General features: G+C 44.0%; 3 protein-coding genes across 19 annotated transcripts in view; 2 read left to right on the forward strand and 1 right to left on the reverse strand.

Moving 5' to 3' along the window:
- The window catches only part of caska (calcium/calmodulin-dependent serine protein kinase a), a 124,604-nt gene that overhangs the window by 37,869 nt on the left and 71,419 nt on the right, over positions 1 to 15,316 (reverse strand). For 10 of the 17 annotated variants that reach the window (XM_075480149.1, XM_075480147.1, XM_075480145.1 and 7 more), the window contains exons 6-8: positions 5,214 to 5,316; positions 3,549 to 3,724; positions 2,796 to 2,918 (exon numbers count right to left, since the gene is read on the reverse strand). In XM_075480149.1, the coding sequence (XP_075336264.1) occupies positions 2,796 to 2,918; positions 3,549 to 3,724; positions 5,214 to 5,316 (402 nt within the window). Of the gene's footprint in view, positions 1 to 2,795; positions 2,919 to 3,506; positions 3,725 to 5,213; positions 5,317 to 15,316 lie in introns of all 17 variants that reach the window. The other 7 variants (XM_075480133.1, XM_075480134.1, XM_075480137.1 and 4 more) reach the window with 1 other exon arrangement.
- gpr34b (G protein-coupled receptor 34b) lies at positions 6,051 to 9,231 on the forward strand. The gene is made up of 3 exons (XM_075480150.1): positions 6,051 to 6,399; positions 6,731 to 7,251; positions 7,328 to 9,231. Exons 2-3 carry the CDS (start codon positions 6,752 to 6,754, stop codon positions 7,827 to 7,829), a joined length of 1,002 nt encoding a protein of 333 aa, XP_075336265.1. The 5' UTR covers positions 6,051 to 6,399; positions 6,731 to 6,751; the 3' UTR covers positions 7,830 to 9,231.
- On the forward strand, positions 10,095 to 14,552 carry gpr82 (G protein-coupled receptor 82). The gene is made up of 4 exons (XM_075478806.1): positions 10,095 to 10,156; positions 12,711 to 13,534; positions 13,772 to 13,906; positions 13,988 to 14,552. The coding sequence occupies exons 1-4, from the start codon at positions 10,114 to 10,116 to the stop codon at positions 14,177 to 14,179; spliced, it is 1,194 nt and encodes a 397-aa protein (XP_075334921.1). The 5' UTR covers positions 10,095 to 10,113; the 3' UTR covers positions 14,180 to 14,552.

A 15,316-nucleotide genomic window follows, 5' to 3' on the forward strand; every position in this document is an offset into this window, starting at 1 on the left:
AGGTTATAAAAAGACATGGCAACTTTATAACACTTTATTTTATTGAAAGCAGAACAAAGGGCGGTAACGGCACAGATGCGAGATGCAAGTTGTTTCTCCTACTGATTGAACTTAAAAACAGAATTCAGGAGAAGGCACCATCTCCTCAACCAGATACCGTGTAACAGCACCTGTTAGGCGTTTATGTCTGTCACTGTCTCTGCTGTATTTGGCGACTCGAGCAAAGGCTTCGCCGACTCCAAGTTGTCGGCTCGCCCCAACATGAGCTGCTCCGCGACTCTGTGTGGCAGGAGGCGGCGGCAACCGTGCCGCAATAGCCAGATGATAGCTTGCTAGGTGAGCCTTTAAATTAGTTGTGTTCCCTCGTTTCACTTGAACCGTTTTTCGGCAGATTTTACAAATCGCCTCGTTTAAATTGGCTGGTTCACCCTTTTCATTTGGTTGAAAGCCGAAATGCTCCCAAAGGGGCGAAGTAACATTTGCTTTCGATACTAGTGCGGCTTCCATTTTCTCTTTCTAAAGTGTGTTAAGTTGTGGCGAGATCAGGTCACGTGTGGTGATGAAAAAGTAGTTCGTCAAAACGATCATCAAACTTCTGCTGGAAAGCATATTTTGCTCTAATTTTTTTTGTGGAACATCTATGAACAACAGTGACCACTCGGTAAGTTTCAAAGCTTTGCAAAACGAACGTTTAATGTTGCTAATAGGACCGTGCGCATGTAGATTGAAACCTGCACGGACACTATCGAAAATACGTGCGGTGATCGCGGTGACCCATCATGAAGCGCGGTGGGCGTCATCATATCGCGATATTTCATTTTTGCGGTTATTGCGACAGCCCTAGCATAAAGGTGTCTCTGTCTGCATCACCTGCAGCATGTTTGACGACTTCTTAAACAACTTCCAATGACTTAGACCCCTATAATTCTGTCATGTTCATGTTTAAAAATATGTATTTTCCCATTCCATTCATGTTCGCCCTGACTGGAACCTGGCACCAACTCTACATTTCCTATGAGGCAACTCAAACTCAACAGTTCAGTTGGAGACTGACGTGAGCTTGACTTTCAGCAGCAAACTGGTCGGTTCAGAAAAACGTCTTTCTACTGCAAACAGAAGGCAGATTTAGTAACAGAAGGGTTTTCCCAACGAGCCTTAGAAGCAAAGCAATGGGAACAAACAGCACTGCTCAAAGGTCTCGGGCCACCCCTCATTTCTTTATATATTTTCAGTGATCTACTGAGATGTGCAAACATATACGATAATTCATCAGACAAGAACAAAGTTTGTACAATTCTAACATGCTTGAAAATCAGTATTGGGTCTGAGAACTTTTATTCTCCAGCACAGCCTGAATCCTCTCAGACGAGCTTTCTGTCCTTTCTTTAAGGAGTCTTCAGGAATAGTTCTCCAGGCTTCTTGAAGGACATCCCAAAGCTCTTCTTTGGATGTTGGCTGCCTTTTGTTCCGTTCTCTGCCAACATGATCCCACACTGCTTCAGTAATGTTGAGCTCCGGGCTCTGGGGAGGATTCATCCCTCCATCAGACCTGCTGCCACTGATTTTCAGCCCACTTCTTGTGTCCTTTGGCACAGCTCAGCCTTTTCTCCCTGTTTCCCTTCCTTAAGAACGGCTTCTTGACAGCCACCCTTCCATGGAGCCCATTTCTGATGAGGCTTGGGCCAACAGCAGATGGATCAGCTGAAGGTCCAGATGCATCTCTCAGCTCCTGTGTCAGGTCTTTGCTGGATTCTTTCCTCTTTCTTTTGGACATCATTTTCAGATCCTGTTCATCTGCTGCAGATAGTGTTTTAGGACTGTCATGTCTTCTTTTGTCCTCCACTTGTCATATTTCCTCAGTTTTCAGATTAGAGTGGTGTAAAAAGAGAGTGGCGACACTCTCATAGACTTCTATAGAAAGAAAGGAACGCAGAAGGAACGCGGGTCACGGAGCTGCAGATAGTTACAAACACCAGCAGTTCCAGCATTGGACGTCGTTCATTCTTGGCGTTTCGGAAGTATTTTCTCCGGTAAGTTGATGAAATGACAACGTTTTTTGGCATTGTGAAGCATTAGCTGACTGCTCAGTAACGAATTAAGTCAACAGTGTTATTTCATGTAGCCAGTTGTAGTTAATCAATCGTGTTAACCAGATAGTTGTAGTTTAACTGCGGTTAGCTAATGTGAGCACGACTTCGTAACTCTTTCTATAAGGCTCTGGCTGAGATAATAATAATAATAATAATGACTTGGTTTTATATAGCGCCTTTCAAGTAACCCAAGGTCGCTTATGTTTTCAGGAATCACGCTGTTGGTGCAAAAATATGATTTTATGTTGTGGTACACAGTCAGGGTTTGGTAAACAGCATTAAACCGAGTAGTATTATTCTGAAACGGAAGCTTTCTTTCTAAAAATGAGCAAATGAGGAGCTGAAACTTTTCAAACAGTCTCAAATGCAGCACTGTGACCAGAGATGCCTTTAAACTTTAACGATCGATCGATGTGTCTGGCATCTCCCAGACAAACGTCAAGTCTCTCAGCTAAACTGTCAAGGAATCATTTCCAAGTATCCGTCCATCACTGCCCACAGAGGATGAGACGATAAACACAGAGAACACATGACAAGCAGGAGCACGTCTGAGCCAGGCCCAAAGACTCAAAGTTTCACACAAGGCAAAACTTTACAGGCAACAGCATGTCTTTATGTTTCCGTGCAGACATGAAGCTGAATTGTATGAATCTTCGGAATCAGATCTGAAAGGCATTTAAAGACCGAACATCAGCATCGTGTTACCTTGAGCCAGGGGTGGTTGAGAGCTTCGTAAACTGTGATCCTCTCAGCTGGGTCCAGCATCAGCATGCGTCTCACCAGATCTTTGGCGCTCTCCGAGATGTGGCCCCACTGGCGGGGATTCATCTACACATAAACAAGCACAGTCTTCACAGGAGTTCACATGTTTCAGGTACTGGTAATAAATGCACAAACACCAGTGTCATATTCTAATCTTCCAGGAGTTTCTTTGCATTGGTGCCGTCTGCAAAGCAGTAAAAGGCAAGAAAGAATAACAATTATGTTTGGAAGCAAAAATACAAACAAACACTCAGCACAACCACAAGGGAAGGTGCCACAATGACTGTTTGCACGGCTGAAGCTGAAGTGGCTTCTTCCTTTTCTTAATGTCTCTATTTTAACCAACAATAACCAGATTCTGGTACCAGTTCAGAGTCGGAACCTTCTGAACTGGTTTTCTTTTTTGACGGCAACACAAAGCCAAAGGTTCGTTTGACTGAAGCAAACACGAATTTCCTACTGAAAAAACTCTGGGTCTATAATTACTGGCTACTTTTGAAATGTGGCTTTTCGTAACATTGGAGTCTTTGGACTACTTTTGGGCTTTGTCACATTTGATGCATTCAGTGGAAATAGTGAGCGAGAAACCTCATGAAAGCTTAAAACTGAGCTTTTAAACAACTTGAAAGCACATTAATGAATAGGCGTGTTCACTCTTTGTGCTGTCTTTGGCGGTTCTGGGAAGGAACCCCGGACCTTGTATTTGCCTTTGCAGATGGCTTCGAACAGCCGATCCTTGGTGCCGTAAAAAGGGAGACACCCCGACAGGAGGATGAAGAGGATGACTCCGCAGCCCCACACGTCCACAGGTTTCCCGTACGGCTCCCTCTTCACCACCTCTGGGGCCATGAAGTGAGGAGTTCCTACACGACCTGCAGTTACAGAGACGCACACAGAGGCAGGCAGGAAACAGTGTTTGTATAGTCGCACAGAAGACCAACACACGTGAACATTTTGTGCAATTTAATGACAATTAAGCACTTCATTCACTTTTATTACCATGCCAGCGAGAGAAAGAGGAAGAGTGTGAACATTTGCTTCCGAAAACTAAACAAAACACTCACATTTTCTATTTCTAACTTTGGTTCCACGTTGAGTGCTCTTCCACAATTTAAGAGCAAACTACAAGTTATGAACATAAAAGAGGAAATAAACCTTCACTGTTGGCTTCCTTCCCATTTTCACTGCACATGAAAAAAAATTGAATGCACAAACCTCCATAGTTCAATTCTTCATGCTGATCCCGTCTTCACCAATTTGATTTAATGAAACACTTTGATAGATATGAAGCTAATTGGCTTTAAATAGTTCACACTTTTATCTGTCCAGGGTGTACGCTGCCTTTCACCCAATGACAGTCATTGTTTACTGAATTCAAATGAAGGCTGTTGCATGATTCACCAGCTTGTGAAACCACTTTTAGCAGAAATAAGTGGAAGTAACTGTTTTCTGTACGATGTTATCAGTCTCTCTTATCTTTTTGGAGGAACTTTAGCCCAGTCTTTTTTACATTGCTGCTTTAGTTCATTGAGGTTTGCGGCATTGGTTTATGCACAGCTCTCTTAAGGTCCCACCACAGCATTTTACTTTGACTGAACCACTGCAACGCCTTGATTCTTTTCTTTTTCAGACATTCTGCTGTAGATCTGCTGCTGTGTTTGGGATCACTGTCCTGTTGATGACCCAGTTTCAGCCCAGCTTTAGCTGTCAGACAGACGGCCTCACATCTGACTCTAGAATACAGGTGTACAGAGGAGTTCATGGTGGACTCAATGACTGCAAGGTGCCCAGGTCCTGTGGCTGCAGAACAAGCCCAAATCATCAGCCCTCCACCACCGTGCTTGACAGCTGGTGTGAGGTGTTTTGTGCATTATGACCAAACATCTCCACTTTGGTGTCGTCCATCCAAAGCACATTGTTCCAGAAGTCTTGTTCAGATGCAACCTTACAAAGCTTAGATCTTTTTATGGTTGCTCGGTCCTTTTTTAATCATATGGATGGGCACCAATAATTATTTCCCTACGATTATTGCTGATGTTTTTCCTTCTTGGTATTGTGTTAACACGCACTTGAATGCTCCTCACACACTTGCTGATTAAATAACCAAGTGCAGTTGATTTGTAGCACCTTGCTGCTACTTACCCTATGGAAGCAGTAAGGGTGGACGTTTATCACACACAGTATTTTGGTTCAGATTCTCTAACACTAATGTGTCATGTGGAGGTTTGCATGTACCTGATTTTAGGACCTGGTAAGAATCAGATGATTTTTCTTACATGACTTCTACATATCTATAGACTGCGAGTACAGCTGCGACCTCTGGTGATGGGAGATTCTGTCGTGTCGTGGTGTTAAATGTACCTCCTGCCACCAGTCCGGACTCCCCGAGCTGGATCGCCACTCCGAATCCGCCCAACTTGACTGGAGCAGAGTTCTCTTTGGACGCCAGCAGCACACAGTGAGGCTGAGAGCAAGAGCAGAGAACACGGTCGTCTTTAGCTAATTAAAGAGCGAAGCCCTCCTAAAAATAACAAAAATCACATGTGCCAGACACACCCAGCGCGACCACACACAGCAGGATAATCACAGAGGTGATGTAGCTGTGGCTCCATTTGTTTCAGATGCACTCTAGTAATTTCACACAGTAAGTTTCAACACGTCTCTGACTTCACACAGAAAACTTTAGAAAAACACAGATAAAGTCATGCATTTGTGGTGTTGAAATATTCCGACCTTTTTCCGCTTAACTTAACCGTATCATTTCTGGTATGACTTGCATAAAATGAGCTTCAAACCAATATCGGGTCAACATTTTTTTGATTGTAAGTGATTATATGTCACGGCAAAGTGAACCAAAAAAACACTTTAATTGTTGTAAGCTGGTTTAATTGAAACTGTACAGATTGACCCAGAGTTTTCCAGCTTGGGTGGCAGTTTAAACCTGGCATCTCTTCCCTCTGACAGGACAGATCTAATTATAGAGAGTTGTGTGGGCACCTTTTCTTCTCACAGTTGGTTATACTCAGCATATTAATCTATGTTGTAATCAGAGCTCAAAGTGGGAAACGTATTGTGTGCATACAAAAGGGAGCATGCTCTGTAATCCCTCTGCTGTCTTGTCTGTCAGGAAAGAGGGTGTTAAGGAGGGGCTGACCTCGGTTTCAAAAGCTACGTCGCGGTATTGTGCGCTTCACTATTTCTCTGTGTGCTTTTGAGAGCACATCTGGGGAGGGCTGCTTCTCATAACTGCACAGATAACAGACAGCAAGGGACTCTATGCAGAACTGTTCCCATTTGATTTGGTTTGGTCTTTGAGAGATAGACGGCTGCAGAAAGTTAAACACACGATAGCACCAGGGGAAGGTCTTCATTTTTTTGTTTTTTTAAGCCTTCTAAGGGATTATTTTACCAACTGGAGTGACTAAGAGAGAGAAAAAGAAGTCTTCTTTTTTTCTCCTGCTCTGCGTGAAACTGGGGATTTATTCTCGTACTTCATACTTGCTCCAAGAAACAAGAGGAAAGCTTTTTCATGAACCCACAGAACAAGGTGAGTGGCTGATTTGTGTTTTCTGCACTGCATGAAAAGAAAGCAGCCTCTTTCTCTCAGTGAGATTTCATCTACTGATGTGGTGATTTGACTGAGGATGTAGGTATGCTTTTCACGCGGTTTGGTGTTCGAAGCATAACGAAGATGTGTGTATGTATAACGCAGAGATGTTATCCACAGGAAGTGCAGCATCTGTTTTGGGGGCTTTCCGCTTGTCAGCTGGCGTTATTTTACAAGTGGAATTTATTTCTGAGGCTAAGAAACGACAAAGATCTGCAGTATTTGGGAAAGCCCAGTGACATGACAACATTTTTCTTTCATTTATCTGCAGGACTGAGGATCAAAAGCCGCCATGATAACAAACACCACGGGCTCCTGCCCAAACTCCACGTGTGTGGACGACGATGCGCTGGCGGGGCCGCTGACGCTGCTGTACTCTGGGATCTTCGTCCTGGGTCTCATTGGGAACCTGCTGGCTCTTTGGGCCTTCTTCTGCGTTCCCTCCAAGAAGAACTCGGTGCACGTGTTCCTCATAAACGTGGCCTTTGCAGACCTGCTGCTGGTGGTTTGTCTGCCGTTCAGGATTCTCTATCACAGCCAGGGCAACAAGTGGACTCTGAGTCCCTTCCTGTGTAAAGTGGTGGGCCACCTCTTTTACATGAACATATATGTAAGCATCGTTCTGCTGGGGCTGATCAGCGTGGATCGCTACTTGAAGATGCATCACAGTGTGAGGATGAAGCGGCTGTCCAGAAAGTGGAGCGCTGTCCTCTGCGCTGTCGTCTGGTGCGGGGTCTTAGCTACCATGTTGCTACTCCTCTTTACACCAAAGAGGGACCCAAAAACAGACAGGTTAGCCACGCTTTCAATTTAAAAAAATTAAAATGTGTCAAATGAGCAAATGAGCTAAAATGTTTGATGTTTACAGGTGTTTCCACTACAAAATGCTCTGTGGTGATGAAAAGAGGAAAGCCTACATCAACATCTTTGCGGTGATTGTGTTCTGGCTTGTATTCGTCTCTCTGATGGTGTCTTATGGGAAGATCGCCCTGAAACTCCTGAGGAGATCCCAAGAGAGACCGGATCTACCCAACGCGCTGCGCTACGCTCGAAGTAGCAAGAAGTCCTTCTTCATCCTCTTCGTCTTCACCCTCTGTTTCGTCCCGTATCACTGTGTCAGACCGTTCTACATAATGACTCAGGTGACGGATCTGTCCTGTTTCTGGAAGAACGTGGCTAACAAAGCCAACGAGACGGTTCTGCTGCTGTCTGCCCTCAACAGCTGCCTGGACCCCATCATGTACTTCCTGTTTTCCTCCTCTGTGAGGAAGGAGGTGCTGCGATTGGTGAACAGTGCGTTTCGTGTGCAAAAATTTGGCGGCAACAGTGGGAGCAGCTCCACTGGCGAGATCGACACAGTGAGAAAGTGAACACTTACTAACTTAACTTAATCGGCCATTTAAAGTAGAACGCAGCCTCCAAATTGAGTGGAATCGAATGTCTTCTGTGGCAAAGAAGCTCCAACGTTTTCCAACGTGAGCATGATTACAGAAGCCGGAGCACGGAGAGGGAAGCCGACGCATGAGGTGACGAACGTGCTGCTTCATGTACACCATTTCATTACGACCGCACGCCTTATTCACCACCCCAAATCCAAAGAAGTTGGACTGCGTGGAAAATGCAAAAAATGCTGGAATTTTTTTATTTATTTCGGCTTTCATCTCATCGCTGAACAAATGTGAACTGAAAACATTGAATCATTTGTCCTGTTAGCTTTATCCAATTTGTTAATATGAGTGATGCACAATATAAGACTTTGATTAACTGCTGATGCAGAGAAAAGGTGATTAAGTCTCATTTATAAAGGCAACGACGTATTATTATTTCTACTTTTTATCGTGATGATGGCCATGATTCACAGTCCCAAAACTGTAGACTCATAAGTGTAAATAATCCTCTCCTGTAGCAACAACCCTGAAAACGGCCTCAAAAACAGGCCAAATTCAACCTTCACTGCATGTCAGTGTTGATTTTTTACCAATGTTTTAGATATTCTCAGTCTAAATCTTTTATCACCTTGTACTGTTGACATTCCTTCTCACAACACTCAGAAGATGATGCAGCACAGAGGATATCAAGTGATGAAGAGTTTCAGGTGTTAGGATGGCCAACAGTTCGGGCCCACACATGCTCTCTGTGTGGGGGCCGGTCAGGACTGCAGCCCAGTCATTGCTTTTCACAGTGAGAGTCTTCCATGACGAGTAAAGCCGTTTTCACACATGAGCTTCAGTAAATGTCTGCAGAATCCTGTCAGGACAGGTCAGGTCAGTTCTCACTCCTGGAAATTCTCAACCGTCTACAACATGTTAAAAGTGTACGAGGCTACAGACTTATCTGTTTATGATTTATAAATCAGCCTCACAGAAGAGTTAAAGGTGAAAGTTTCCAAAAGGGGCTCCGTTCACACAAAATGTCATAAAGACCTCTGACCTGAGACGAGGCTGAGTGAGAGCTAAACAAACTCCGGCCCGTGTGATGAGGGGATCTGTGCTCTGTGACACATCCCCTCCTGCTGCACGTCTGAAAATGGCTTACTGTAACATCTCCAGAGTAAAGCACGAGCCCAGTCTGCACTGTATCGAGACAGGAGAATAAACTCCAAGCACTCACCGAACCTTAACGTCTCCTCAGAGGGAATTTAAAAAAAGACAACAGTGCAGGATTATGCTGACATGTAAAGAATAAAGGGCTAAGTTTAGGAGGATGAATGAGTCGATGTGTAAAAAAAAGACTTTTCTCTGGACAATTACACTACATAATTCAGGGATTTCACTCGTGTATGAAAGAAATGTAAGAAAACAAAACAATTAACTGTGCACTGGTGAAGCTGCACGGATTATTCTTCACTTCAGGAAACCCTGAACATCAGAAACAAGTTTCCCTCGTACTATTTATATTCCTCTGGTGTAACCACTATGTCGATCTGCTGTTGTGTGACTAACAAAAGGACACGACGTGGTGCAAGTCAACCAAGGCTGAGCGAAGGAACGTTCACAAGCTTTCATAGATATTACTTTAACATATTACTCCTTGCAAATAAATGTCAGGGAGTTCACATCCTGTCTTGTATTAATGTTGGCAATATACACGTCACGTTTTTTTTTAATAAATGAGAAGTCAAATAAGCTGTGTGGTTACTGCGTGATGAAAGAGAGAGATGTAAACCCCGATCACACACACCCGCAACTTCTTTTTCTCAGCTGCAACAGCAGCGCCCCCCCGAGGCCGATTAAATGCAGAAAGTTTAGAGGCATTTCTTGGTTTCACTTCGGTGGACATGAAGTAAGAACAGACACGACACAACAGTGGAAATCTCTAAAATGGTTTGTATCAGAGAACACAGCAAACGTGCTTGTAAAATATAATCAAATTCTGAAAAGAAGAAGTGGAAGAAGGCTCAAGAAAACTGAAGATGAGAGAGAAACCAGAGACGGCACTAATTATTGTTGTGGTGCAGTGGCTAAAACCTCATTTTCTGTTCCCACACCGCCTGCTACCACCTTTTATGATAAAGTTTAGTTAAAGCAGAGACCGAGACAAATCTAGAAAAAAAGTGGAGTGAAGGCCACTCCCACCACTTCTGCTAAATTTGCCATTAATATCTGCTTTAATGAGGAAGAGGAAGGTGCAGAGAGGCTCAGAGTCTGCAGGCCCATGAAGAGAAGTTCTACTTGGAAGGTCAGAGCTGCTGTCAGTGGTATGTACATGTATGTTTATCTGAAAAACAATGAATTCTGCTTTTTGTAATTTAATTAGATGATAACTCATCATGATGCCTGATCTTAAAGTTGATGAACATGAGAAATGTAAACAAAGCTTTTCTCAGGGCTTGTCGGTCTTTTTTGACTCAACACCTGGAGGACCCTTCCGTCCAGAATTGTTCTGGGAAAAGGTGGAACGACAGCTTTTGTCCCAGAGTGAGATCGACTGCAGTTCAATCCGAAACATTTACTCAGGGTGCTTGCTCTTTTTCCAAATTAAAATTCCAGACTTTTTTAAAACTTTTTGACTAATTTCCCCCCAAGACCTTAACTTTATGTACTTGTAACTTGTGTGCCTGCTGCCTACTTCATTGGTTGAGATTGTACCAACTGTGTTTATTAGAAATGTTCATTTTTATAGGCTAGTATTCAATGAACAAATGCATTATTCACAGTAAATTATGCTTTTACTGATGAAAACGTTTCAAAACATGAAAATCACAAGTACATGAATTTCACATCAAACAAGTGTCACAAAAACTATCTATAAAAAAAAATGAATGGATGCATGAATGTATGTAGAACTCATCCCATTAGGCTAATACAGTATGTGACCAGTTAGTAAAATGATAGTTTTATAGCCTACCTTCCTATTTCTCATTTCACAATGCCTTTGAGCATATTGTAAAATTCTACCATACATTTATTTTCCATACTTTATTAAGACTTTCACACAAAAGTCAAGACTTTTCAAGGTCTGGAAAACAGTGCTTCAAAATTCCATACTTATTAAGACTTTCAAGAGTTGTGCAAGCACCCTGTTTACTGCTGCGTTTTTTCTGTCGACCTGCGTGTTGATTTCCACTCTGCTCAGAAGCGTGGATGCATTCAAACGTATAACTTTTGTTTGAGCCACATTCTTGTATCGTGTCCTGCACTCTGGGCAGAGGCTCCACCACAGCCCTTACTTTGCATTTATATCTTTGAAATCACACTTCCAACACCTCACGCCTGCTCTGAAGAGTGTGAACAGCAGCTGCAAACAGGTTCAAAATATATCTTGCCTGCACGCTTTAGATATAAAAACAGAGGAAGATGTGACTGGAAGATGCAGCCGGACCCCAAAGAGAACAACATGAGCTGTTGGAAGTGTAAACAAATTGAGCAAAAACCTGACGGCTGGTGACAGTAAGAAGTCGTTCTGATGCAGACAGCATCAGAGTCACACTTCTGATGAAACTGTAGCAAGAAACGACAGATGTCTGGTGAAAAATACTATAGTTTGCTTCTACAAAAAGCCATAAAAAAAGGAATTGGAACAAACAGAACCACTGATAAAGGGCAGATGGTTTATAATGTAAAAATAGACACGTAAGATGAGACTGTGAGAAGCACAAGAGGACCAATCAACTGATGAATTCATTCGAGAACATGTATAAAAAGAGGAAATGGATGCCAACAGAAGTGATTGTCCATAGTTAACTCGCGATTAATATTAATCGCCCTTAATACATGTTCTAAATCCACCTTAAAAGGGATATTCTCTAATTATCTCTAATCAAAACAGGAGCACAAAAACACGACATATGCAAATTAACATGATATTTACTACAATCCAAAAACAAATTAGCATGGTTTTGAAGATGAACTTTTTCCATTTCAGCTCCATAAGATTGGGCACTACGTGCACCAATTGTCATATTTATAGAACGTGCCTACATTGGTCCTAAAAAATGAGTGGCATGAGGAGGGTTCTCCGTTAACTCGCGATTAAAGCGTTGACACTGAAAGCCATTTTGACGACATACTTAATTTGCTGAATTACGGAGACGTACCGTGATTCTACTGCAAAGCACGTTTGACGCACACAAGCTTTTGTCGTGGTCGCTGGCTCAACAAAACCAAACGGAACAAAATGGTCACACAGTCAGACGTCAACTCTCAGCACCATGGTGATACGGGCAGTTTAAAGAAGGACGCCCATCTTTCAGCTCAACATGAAATCTAACCACACCGCCTGCCACAGTGCTGCTCACCGCTGTGGGTAACTTAGGTTGGATGTCACCAAGACAACATTAACATACCTTAGAGCTTATTTTCTTCCGTTCAAACATTTAGAGCTGGTGGTAACAACACCACTCACCTGTCTTCAGATCATTCCTGAAGAGGAGTTCGTGTTTCTTTTTGTGCCTTCCCTTCATCACAGCATCGAATCAAAAGAAGAGTAAAGCTGCAGATAAATTGTGATGGCGGATGATTGAAGACATGTGTCCTCTGTGGATTAAACAGAGTGTTTAAATAACAAACATGCAGCGTGGGGGGTTTGTTGAGCTGTGGCGGATATTTAGAAGAAATGCTGCAACGTGGAGCAGAATAGCTGCGCTCAAAGCCAGAGCAGCTGAGGTTACTTGACACACAGAGCACCACCATCGGCCTTTCTCACGCCTACAAGTGATCACACAGACACGGTGTGGTCTTATGCAGGACATATTTCTGTCAATTAGATGTCCTTAAAATACTAAAACTAAATGAAGCTTTGTGTTCTGACAGATCAAATGGAGAACGTGGCCTACACAGATCAACCCCACAACTCCTCCCTCTCCCTTTGCCCCTCTGCCGTCACCCTCTTCTTCATCCCCTCCATCTACGCGCTCCTCTTCCTCACTGCTCTCCCAGGCAACGCTCTGTCTTTGTGGGTGTTCCTGCGCTGCATCCTCTCCATCACCCCCGTCCACATCTACCTGTCCCACCTGAGCATCTCCAACCTGCTGCTGAGCCTCACCGCGCCCTTCCTCACAGCCTACTACGCCCGGGGCTCAGTGTGGGATCTGAGCGGGGTCCCGTGTCAGATAGTCGTGCACGGCATCACCCCCGTGCTCCACCTTAATGTCTACATCGGCCTCCTGATCCTGGCTTGGGTCGCGCTAAGTCGCTTCGCACTGCTCATCCAGAACACCCACGCCTCCAGGCCAAGCACCTGCACCACCCTGTTACCCGACAGCTTCTTCGCTTGCCTCAAACGGGTCTCCTTCGCCAACGCCGTGTGCGCCACGGTGTGGTTGGTGTCAGTGGGTTATATTGTGCCAGTGTGTGTTTACTATTCTGTTAACGAGGCCATGAGGAGCAGAGAGGATGGAGAAAAGGAGAGCGGCGGAGGTGGGGAGATGTGCTACAGCCCAACGGTGGAACTAGGAGGCAGTACGTCAGCGATTCTCACCATATCGCCCATGGTCGTCTTCTTTGTGCTTTACGTGTTGGTGCTGCTGTCCTATGTGACGGTGCTGAGACATATCAGACGCTCTCATCGCAACACACGCATCCCCACCTCGCAGAGCCTGCTGACGCGAGTGTTCAGAAACATCGTGGTCATCCAGGTAGCCCCAAGTTGCTTTTTACTTGAAAATGATGCTCTTGTTTCATTCGGCATTTGTGACCAGTTTAACTCTTGACTGGAGTGGCATTTACTGTATGTTGCTGTTGGATAGGCTCCAGCCCACCTGAGTCCCTCAACTGGATTGAGCGGAAATAGAAAATGGATGAATGTGTGATTCACAGGTCATCGTTAAATAACAAAATAAATCAAACTGAAATTGTTAAACATCTCTCCACAGCTTGTTCTTTCAGTCTGCCTGCTGCCTTATCACATCTTCAAACCCATCTTCATGACTTTGGCTCATCAACCTCACCTTCCGCTTTCCCCCGGCCCTGACGTCGGCAGCTGCCACCCACTCTCCGTCTTAATTGAGGCGAGTAGATTTCACCTTTGTACTTTACGTTCTGCGCTCCTTGCAGTTTGCGTGCTGAGTTTCTGCCTCCTCCTCCTCCAGGTGAAGAACTGCCTGTTTCTTCTGGCTGCTCTGAGAGGCTCCACTGACCCCATCATGTACTTCCTGTTGGACAGGGCCTTCCGTCATCAAATCCTCAGACTTTTATGGCCCAGCCAGACAAACTCCAGTAGACAGGAAGTGTTTTGGTCGACTACAGACAAGCTCGAAGCAGGAAATACGGTCACAGACTAGGTGTGTTGCAGATGAGTGGTTCCCGACCCTTTTCTCTTGAACCTGCATCTACCACAAAGCGGGACCATCTGTAATTTGGGGGTCAACTTTTTCTTCGAAATCATTGTATAAAGCTGCAAACGGTTTCATATGGGGAGAAAAATATAGCGGCTCCCCTTCTATATTTTTTTCACACTCTGTCGTTCAGATTGCACATGAAGACCTGATGTTTGATCCAGGTTCCTGCCCCGTGTTGGTTTCACTGGAGCCCGAATGCGTCTGTGAGGTGTGCCATTTTATTCAAAAACGCATGTATTATCTGTCCGCACATCTTTTTTAACTCTTAGCTGAAAGGCTGCGCAGATATTTAGACTCTGGAGTATATTTCTTAACATTAAACGCACTTTGTACTCACTGTTCTGTGCCGTTGTTTTCTGTTCTGACCTCAGACCTGCGGACGTACATCTATTCCTTAATCAAGCCGCTCTGAAGGCTGATGTTTTTTTTAACATGTTGTGTTGGAGGAATTTTTTTTATTAAATGTGATGCAGTCTATGGGGAAAACACCTGATGCAATATCCAAGTGTACAAGAAGCGGTTTGCAGAGAATCCGTTATGTGCAACAACAGGTTATAAATATTTGATATCTGTGTGTCACAAACCTTGTTCGGTAATTGTGTCTAAATTATAAATGAGGGGTTTTCCGGGTGTGTGCTGAAGGAGTGTGCTAGTGTGTTTTTCTAAGAAGACGCTGTTCAATGAAGTGCGGTGCCTGTAGATGTGTGTGTGTGTCCCCAGGGGCCAGAGCAGCTTCTCACACAAGAAAACCCCCCGATGAAGTCAGATGCCTCGCTGTGGGCACCCCGTGCCTCCTCCTATACTCACCAACGGACAGATGAAGATCAGAGCAAAAAAAAACACACGGCACACATAAAGAAAGGCAGGAGAGAAGGAGTTCACGCTGAGTGATGCGCCTGCTTTTTGCAGCTTGTAAATATACTGCGGCTGTATACTGAAACATCTCGAAAGCAAAGGTTTGGCCTCAACAGATCAGGGAAAGTTTAAAAAGTAATAAAAAGAAAGACTTTTTATTACTTTTGCCTTGTATTATGGTGCTAAGTATGAAATAAGATGAAAGAAGCGGCTGCATGGACCTGT

The sequence above is a fragment of the Odontesthes bonariensis genome, chromosome 12 (assembly GCF_027942865.1).
Source record: "Odontesthes bonariensis isolate fOdoBon6 chromosome 12, fOdoBon6.hap1, whole genome shotgun sequence".
Taxonomy (NCBI): domain Eukaryota; kingdom Metazoa; phylum Chordata; class Actinopteri; order Atheriniformes; family Atherinopsidae; genus Odontesthes; species Odontesthes bonariensis.